The 9786-nt window shown below is 31.7% G+C and overlaps 1 protein-coding gene across 1 annotated transcript in view; it reads right to left on the bottom strand.

Moving 5' to 3' along the window:
• The window catches only part of LOC110425850 (proline-, glutamic acid/leucine-rich protein), a 17543-nt gene extending 13007 nt beyond the window's left edge, over positions 1 to 4536 (bottom strand). Inside the window, exons 1-4 of the mRNA XM_089785231.1 lie at positions 4148 to 4536; positions 3570 to 3686; positions 2663 to 2727; positions 2006 to 2114 (exon numbers count right to left, since the gene is read on the bottom strand). Coding sequence (XP_089641357.1) covers positions 2006 to 2114; positions 2663 to 2727; positions 3570 to 3686; positions 4148 to 4423 — 567 coding nt within the window. The 5' untranslated portion in view covers positions 4424 to 4536. The remainder of the gene's footprint in view (positions 1 to 2005; positions 2115 to 2662; positions 2728 to 3569; positions 3687 to 4147) is intronic.
• Between the last annotated feature and the right edge of the window lie 5250 nt (positions 4537 to 9786).

Below are 9786 nucleotides of genomic sequence, written 5' to 3'. Positions count from 1 at the left end.
AACCAAAAAAAAAACAAAAAACAAAAACAGAATAACAGAAAAGAAAAAAAAGCATTAAGGCTTCCACAGCCCAATTTCAAGTTTCCTAAAAACAGGTAGCAGTAAGAACAACCCAAATACACACTACCCAAAAGGCTGAAGGCCTTAGAACCCAAGAGTGAAGTTGGAAGCTATGAAACTTATCATCATAAGAGGTAGAAGACAAAAATGTGGCCTCTTCTTCGTCTTCTCTTTTTCTTAACATTGGATGTATATTTAAAATTTGTCGAGGCACATCAAGGACTTCAAAAGCCAGAGATACCTCAATTAAACTCTGTAAGCCTAAGCCTAAATTGACATATATCTCAATATGAGAATACAAATTACCCTGCAATTTCCAATACAACCTACCACAAGCCTACTTTTTTTGGAGCAGGGATGTGAAATCTTTTGCCCGGGTGAACACAGTACATTCAAAGAAGCCAAAAGGGAAGGGCAAGCCAAGTGCCAGGAGATATAAAAACGATGCAGAGAAATAGGATAGAACTGGGAGGATAAACAATAAAAAAAAATAACAAAGTAATGCCCAAACTTTAGGATGCCAACACTATCCGAAAAGGAAAAACAGAAACATGTTAAAGAGAAACCAAATACTATGGAAATGTGAGCATTTCAACTTCAGCATAAATAAGACCATAGTACACCCAGCTGAACCAAAAGTATTCCATTGCTTTCCTTTAGTAGACCCCATCTATGCTAAAAGTTATCATCTTACACATTGTCTTGCATCTTACCAATCCCTCACTCTTCTCAACTAGCCAAAATCTCCACATCATTTGCTGGCATTTTTTAAGATAAGATGGATGGAACTTTTGAAGAGCTAAATGATTAACATTATCTCACAGAAGGTAATTGACTAATTCTTATTGAATGCACCCTCTCAAACATCCCCATTTCCTTTACGCACTTTTTCCCATTTTTTCTTGGTAGCTTAAAGAATTGAAAAAAATCAATAAGAAGTTTCTTGAGGGAGTGGCTGACGAATATATGTTCCGTTTAGTTAACTACAGTGTGGTCAAACAAACAATAGATGCTGATGGCTTGGAATCAAATCTCTTATCTCCTTTTTTATCAAGTTATTCCTCCAAAACAGCAATGGAGATCTATGGTGAAACGAAAAAAAAAATCTTTGGAGTTCTAGGGTTGCAAACTACAAAGACACACATAAGGGTTGGATTTACAAGGAGACAAGGTAACTCTGATAAGTTTAGAAGTGGATTAAAAGGGATGGCACAACTTCTTAGTACACGTTTCCTTTGAGGTGGGGAGTGTGCATTCTAACTCTTTTCTGTATGTGTTTGCTGTAGGCATTAACCCTCGAAAGATCAATTATAGGAGTTATTTATGTTCACAAGAGATAAAGAGACCTTAGATAGCCAATGTCCACATCTAAAGGGCAGTTGATATATAATGTTCATGTTTTAAGAAACATGCAAGATCAGAAGCTTTAGAGTTTCATCAATTTCTTTGATCAATTTGTAACTAGATATGGATTGGGAAAAGAGAAGACTCACCTTGATGGAGACTCAAGAAAAAAGGAAGCTTTGAGGTGAATTTTTTCTATCAACAACTCACGAAGGATAATACTAAAAGATGTACTTCCTCTGTCACATATATAATGCCTGATTTTGAGTTTGCACAAAGTTTAAGGAATGTTAAGTTCAATAAATTTCATTGACTATAAATTTTCTTAACAAAATTACCCTTGACTTGAAAAAAGAGAAGAAAGTAGTTATAGTTAAAGGTAATAAGGAAAAGTAAGAATGATTTTTCTTTACCTTTTCAAAGGAGAAATTAATTTGGGACAACTAAAAGTACACAATCAAGAAAGTATTTATAGGACAGAGGGTGTATTACATATTATTAGAATCATTTTGGAAGACAAAGGCCCCAACTAAGGGAGCCTTTTTTTTTTTTTTTTGCTGCTTGTGTCGCATCTTGTGGAAGACATCTAAAAAGTGGAAACCTCCAAAAGCAGGGAAATTTCTTCCAAAGAGATGCTTTCTCTGTAAAACTGAAGCAGACCAAGTCGATCATCTTTTGTTGAGTTGCTTTTAGGCAAGACAGCTTTGTTCCTTGGTGAATGAACTGCTAGGAATTACTTAGATAATGAAAGGTTCAATTAAAAGTGGGGTGGCTTGGAAAAGCATCAATTCTTGTGCAGATAAGAAAAAAAGTGATAAAATTAATTCTTTCAGCTGCTTTTTGGATCTTGTAGATAAGTTGCTTAGCAAGAATTAGCCTTGTACAATGATGCATTGGTGCCTTTAGTGTAACATTTTCTTCATTTATCCAAATGTATAGATACACACACACGTCTTGACTAGTTCCAAGACTCCCTCATCACTTGATAATACTAAATACCTATTAACTTCAAATAAATATTGGAATGTTCTTGTTACTAATCTAACCTTCAAATGCAATAGTTTCCCCCCTTTTTAAATTATTAATGAAAAAATATGGATAGGTACAAAATTCAGAGCAACTAACAGCACAAATGTTACATGTTTATATTTAAAAACCAATGTATTGAAATGTACATATATACATGTCTACATATGCATATGCAAGTACCAACATATACTATGCATTTTTATGTTGCCAAGAACAGCAAATATCTGACCTCGTGAATAGAACTGATATTGCTGTACAAGAAGCAACCTTCACAAGTTGAGAATCTGCTGGAGACTGTTTGGAACAAAGGATATGACATGCCAGGTCATGTTACATTTAAGAACATATTAAGATTTGTAACAAAATATGTGCACACCACATAATACAATTAAATGTTAAAACAAATCCAAGATTTCAAAAAATTCAAACACAATCCATGATCATTAACTGCAAGAACTTCACAGAATAAAAAACAAATCATGATTCATTAGCATCAACCCTACAAACTTCAGAGCTAACCTGCTACCTTCTACTAACACGTAATCCAACAAAAATCCGAACCACCATTTGATTTTGATCTCATCACAGCATGACCTACAACTTTTCTCTGTATGTTTGTAAACTAAATAGTGCACTGGTACTCACTTCCTCACAGTAATCTCTTGAATATCATCATCCAAACCTCTTCAACTTAATATAAATATTAGATCCTCAGTCACAGAATGCAACAATTTTTAACCGTGAATTATTGTCTCTCTAAAAGTAGTCCAAATTCAGACGACCACAAATCTTGCAGGTGTCTGCTCAACAGAATTATGGCATTCAAATACAGGATGTGAAATGTACTACCACAAAATTGAAATAACTTCACATGGTAAAACAGCAATGTTTCATAGATCAAAACATGATATCCAGAATTGTACCCAAAAAAATGATACTAGAACATTTCAAAAAATATATATATCATGATAATAAACCACCACCAGCTATCAGAGAAATATGATCACATCAGCAGTCTTTAGAAAATAAATTAAGCAAACACAAATAAACAATAACTCACTTGCAAGAAGTTGGAATAAAGTAGCTAATATATGTAGGCAGAAACAACGGTTATACATGTATTTTATTTAATATACCTGAATATGTGATAGAAGCTTGTGGAGCCAAACAGAGTATGACGACAAAAACCGATCAGAACTGCACTCTTGACAAGTAACCCCAAGCAGACAGATGCCTAACCAACATTTATCTGACTAGAGAGAATTACATAAGATTGAATAAGAGAACATTGGGGGCAATGTGAAACAATTTTGAAGTAGAGGTACGAATTATCATTAAGAATGAACGACAATAAAGTGGAGCTCACTAAATGAATTTAGACACTTTTTCTTCACGAATCAAAGGAATCTCACCATTTAATGGCTTCGACTATTAAAAAAAAATTGTGCATGGATTAGTAAACAAATAAACAGACGGATGCCTTGTCGACTCCCAGCTCAGAATTGGAATCACTGTTTAATTTGCTGCCTTGAAGAACAATGTGTGAAATAACAGACCAAACAGAAAATTCCATTATCACTGACCATTCTTTTTAAACAGGAAAATGAAACGTTGAACCGTATACTATCACATAATGCTATACACATTGCATAATTTCCTTCAAGAAACAACAATTAAAATACTCAAAGATAAAAAAGAAAGAATCGAAATTAACCATATCGCTAGAGAGCAGCAGTAATAAGCGATTGACCCAATCATCGACGGCCGATTTCCAGCTGTGAACAAGCTTTACATCCATGGATTGGGGGTACGATTCTGATAAGAGTCGGTGAGTTTGGACGATAGAAACCACCTTTGACAGCTCAAAACAGCTGCTGTTGAGACTGAGAGGATGCTTCTCGTCAGGAACATATTGTCTCATCAGACTGCGGAGCATCAGAGGCTTCAATCTCACATCGTACATGTTTTTTGATTGCTCAAAGCCCGCCATTTTTTTTGTTCCGGAAATGGACTTCGTTTCTATGGACAAAAAAGAGGAGAAGAAGAAGAAGAAGAAGAAGTTATCTTCATTAGGGTTTAGGGTTTATGTCTTGTAATTAAAACAAAAAGAATACGACAGCTTTAGAAAAATGCGCACATAAGCATCACCCGCTTGGAGAGTTAAAAAACCGGGTCAATTTTTCGGTATAAGGCTACAATAAACCTAAGTTATTGGAATGTCAAATAATAAAATTAAAAAAAATTATAAAAATATAATCAACAGGTTGCCAGATAAATAAAAATAAAACAAAACAATCAGATTTAGAAAAATACATTCATATTAGGATCTGTTCGCTTCGATATAAAATATTTTTTGAAAAACTTTTTCAGAACTTATTATTGTTTAGAAGATGAAAAATTTATTTAAGATGGATAATATTTTATGGATCAACAAGAAAAATACTCATTTAGCACGTAAGATGTCTTACATTTTTTAGAAGCATAACACATTTTCTTGGAAAATAGAAAAATTGTTTTTATACTAAACTTATCATAATAAGTTTGATGAATATTAATATTTAACTTAAAATATTAAAAAATTAAAAATATGAATATTTAATTTTAAAAAAATTAATTTAAAATATTAATATTTAAATTATTCAATAGTTTTAAAATTTAAAAAATATATTTTAATGAAATCATTCAATGCAATTATATTTTTATTTATAAATTGAATAAAGCTTACTAATAATTATAAAAAAAATATTTCACTGATTGTTATTTAATGCATCCATATTTATAAATATAGGTTTTAGATATTTTACACAATTGATGAATATTGATATTTTTATAATGTTATGGTAAAAAAACGATGGGATAGAATTTTTTTTTGAAAAATTGGAGCTTACTTTCATTATAACTAGAATTAGCCCCATGCGTTGCACGCAGAGTAAATAAAAAACATTGAAAGAAGCATGGACAACAAAAAATATAAGCAAAAAAGTTGTTAGAATTGTGACTGCTATGTGGAAAAGTATATTATAGTTGTTTTTTATAGTTGCATGCATTGATTTGTGTCATGAGCCAATCTTGTATTAAACTATGATAGCGTAGAGTTATTAAAAAGATTAAGTCTTTTGTACTTATTGAAGAAATGTCCCTATTTCAAACATTATAATGGCTTGTCGTTATATCTTTAAAAATACTTGTTAAGTCTTTAGGGGGAAAAGACCATTTAGGAAAGGAATGTTCTCATTTCAAGCGTTGTAATGGCTATTAATAGAATACATGTAAAATCTCGTAAACTCTTTATAGGGGATAAGTAGTCGACAAATTGTTGGACTGTCTCACTGGTAAAGGTATGTTTGTGGTAAATCATTTAGGGCTACCCTTATAGCTCGACAATAGAGTGTCTTTGTTACTTAGTAATTATTTTCATATTAATAAAATATTTTTCCTTTTTTATGATCCAATGGTTGTATATATGGCATTTGATATGCCTTAAGATTTTGATGTGCATTCTCTTAATCTAATTTGTTACTATTATTGATGTTTGATCAAATATAATCGAGTATCGATTGACTCGTGTAGAAGCGTCCACTTAAGTGACGCACAGACTATCGCATACTTAAGTGAAAGAGTGTAGTTTGTGACAATTTGCATATATGAAGAAAAATTGAATGCTTATGAATAAAATTTAGATGATTATATGTTGTTTAATTTATAATGTTTGGTTTCATTGTTAGCAATTTAAGCAAAAGTCAATGTTTATAAAACAAAGTTAAGATTATGATCTACTGCTACATTCTTGTATATCTTTGTTCATATACAAAAGTCAACATTTTTAATGTTGAATTCATGATATTGCCTTTAAACAAAAAAATCAGCAGTGTTTCTAACTTATACATCCATTGTGATCCAATTAACAAAATATGAGTGCCCTTGAACAAAATGAGGATTATGATTTGTTGGTGTGTTTTTGTAGATCTTTGTATATACACAAAAGTTAGCATTAGAGTGTTCAATTCATAGTGCTGCCTGTCAACAAAAAATTTAAGGCAATGTTGAGCATAATTGTAAGCAAAGTTCCAAAATTTCTTGCTATTGAGAGGAGATCGAAGAGTCTTCAATAAGGTAGGTCTTTGATGACTGGGTAATTATGAAATCCCACCTTGATGTATGATGTTAAGAAATCCTTAGGCAAGCATGCATGTTTCATGTTTTGATCACTTTAAATAAGTTTTAATCTTGGAAAAAAAATCATGTTTTGATGCATTAAGGTGATTTACAAAGTTTGATGTAAAAAAAAAAATCCAATTGAACAAGTTTTTAATGTTTATTTTTACTTACTAAAGCTTATCTATCGATAAATGCTCTTCATCTATCGATAGATACAATATAGAAAAGTTTTCTTAAAAGAACACTAAAGAAAATCTATGGATAGATGGCTAGATCTATGCATAGATAGCCCCATCTATCGATAAATATCAACCAAAGGGCTTTTTAACAAAGCCCTAAAAGACATCTATCGATAGATGGTCCCGATTTATTGATAAATGATACCGTTTTCAAAAAAATAAAAAAGGCAAAAGTGTATTTTCACACCCTAAACTATAAATATCTTACATCTTTTAAGGGTTTATCATTCTACACCACCTTTCCTCTATTTTTCATTGACCTTAAACCCTTTTAAACCAATTTTTCACCTAAATCATCATTTTTGAATATTGAAAGCTTGGTTTTTACTTTTTGTGAACAAAGTGACATTTTTCAACATCCAAATCTGTAAATCTTGATTTTACGGTTTTGACAATTTTGTTTATATGTTTAAATTTTCTATTGGTTACCAAAACTTAAAGGTTTTGTGATTTTAATTAGCATCAAAGCTCACCTAAGATAAAAATGACGGATTTATGAATTTCGGGCACATGGGTATATATAGAACAATGAACTTAAGTTTGGAAAATTAGTTTTAGAAGAATTTGAATAGATTCGAAAAATCTTAGAATGCTTAGTACTCATTTCCTAGACTGATTATTGATTATAAAACTATTGAATGTTTAGGAATGATCGAGATTCCAAAGGAATTGCTAGAGTCGATTTGTGCTTTGTTATAGAGGTCAGTTTTTCAAGGTGAGTAGGTACATCTTTTCAAGTATTGTGGATACATAAAGTAAGTATATTTTGATTGATTATTTAGCATTGCATGTTTAAAATGACTTAAGTAAAACCTTAGTTTTTAATACCTTTCCAAATGTTTTGAAAAGAAGTTTTCAATGTATTATGTAAGTAAATATATCACTATGTAGTAGTTTTGAATAAGGGGGGACAAGCCCTTTCAAATGATTTCTCTTCAAATTATCCTTCCATGATATGATAAGGTGAAACGACTTGTAAGCATCAAATTATGTGTATGGAGAATGACATCCCTTGATTGATATTGATATGGAAAAATTGTTGATAATAGCCCATATGCATATTGGCTTTGTGATTGTGCATGACGTTGTCCATTGATGTATGAATACTTGTTATTGTGTAAGGTTAATTCAATATAGCTAATGTGTGAATGTTATATTTGAAATAGGTGTGAATGATTTGTGTAAAGGTTGGTGTATACAAGCAAAGCTGAAAGGCCCAAAACTTATCATGCGTGAGAAAAGGATGGTAAATAAGGTAGAGCCGAAAGGCCCTAATCCATCATAAAAATGTCAGGGATGGTATATGGGGCAACATCGAAAGTCCCAATCCATTGAGGCATAGTGATTGACATGGTATATGAGGTGAATATGAGAGATCCTAAACCATAATGTTGATGTTCTTGGAAGAACGGTTGTATTGGTGATGGGAAATTCCACCTATTTGTGAGATAATGCATTGTTTTTATACTATATGCGTATTATTTTGTGTTGAATTAAACCTTATTTTGGGAATGACTATTTACTCACTATTTGAGAATGGAATATGTTATATGGTAGATCCTAGAATTGTATGATTCGAGTAAAAATCTTTATACGCTAGAGAGCGGGATTGAAAAATATAGTATTAACCTTTGTAAGGGAACTAATATCGGTAGCATATAACATCCTTGTTTTTCGTGCATATGATTCCATACATGCTCAATCTTTTGTTTCATAAATGCATTTGTGAAATATGATACTCAATATGAGAAAATGTTGTTAGATTTACAATTAATTCTTTTCCAAGGTTTTAAATGAGCAATCTATTATTATGCAAAAATGCATGCTTATTGCAAATTAATGATTTGTGCTAAAACTCTTCGCCCTTGGAGTCTTTGTCATGGAGTCTTTATCACTCACCTGTTATTTTCCCCTATTTTGTTTTACAGATTAGCAGCTTGCTTGGCTAGGCAACTTATGGAGTACTGATCCTATTCATTCATGGTAGTTGTGGTAGAGCCTTCCTTACAATCTTCAATTGTCATTACACTCAATAGTGTGTCGAGTTGACTTTTTAAACTACTATGTTGATAATGAATTTGATTATGTAAATAAATGTTAAGCTCATAATATAAGTGCATGTGGATAATATGATTATGGTGGATGAACCATAGCAATATACTCTTCGGATGTGTGCCAGACCACAATTGTTATGACATTGTGAATATTTATATGAATGTCATAGAAACCACACTTTACGTTGAAAAGTTTCGTAACATGGTGGACTGGATGGTTTATTTGCATATCCTTAATTGTGAACGGAAATGTATGTGAATGCGATGGATGACTAGCCTATGCATTATTAATTTAGGCTTGCTTGGGCCTAATGGGTTATACCCACATAGGTCCATGTGTCAGTCATGATCTCTCCAAAAAATGAGATGTGACAGTAATCTTGAAGAATATTTTGTCGAGGTAGAAAAAAATTCAAAAGTTAGGTATCATAATAAGTTGGTCAGTTATGGTATCAATGAATCATATATAGGGAGTAACTATAATATATATGCTATTATGAAACCCTATTTCTTAAATGAGATTAAAATTGTAACCTAACTTGGTGAGCTATTAATTTGGTGTTTTTGAACTTAAATTCTAGACTATTTTGACTTACAAATTCATGTTTTGATAACTAAATGTGTTTGATTGAAAGTTGAGGCCTTTAGAGGGTTGAATAGGATGATTTTGAACTTTAAAATAGCATTCTGGACTAAATCTATTGACATGTGTTCATCATATATCAATAGATCAAAATCAAAAAATGTTTCTGAAGAACATCTATCGATGGATGAGCCAATCTAAACCTACCTACCCTTTTCCCTTTTTCTCTCAAATTCCATTTTCAAGAAAATTTATGAATTTCAAACTTTCAAAAGTCATTTCCAAGCTTAGACTTTGATTCTAAAAGATATTGGAAGGT

This window comes from Theobroma umbraticum, unplaced genomic scaffold, assembly GCF_002168275.2.
Source record: "Theobroma umbraticum cultivar Fairchild unplaced genomic scaffold, ASM216827v3 scaffold_12.1, whole genome shotgun sequence".
Classification (NCBI taxonomy): domain Eukaryota; kingdom Viridiplantae; phylum Streptophyta; class Magnoliopsida; order Malvales; family Malvaceae; genus Theobroma; species Theobroma umbraticum.
This window is presented reverse-complemented; position numbering and strand designations above follow the sequence as displayed.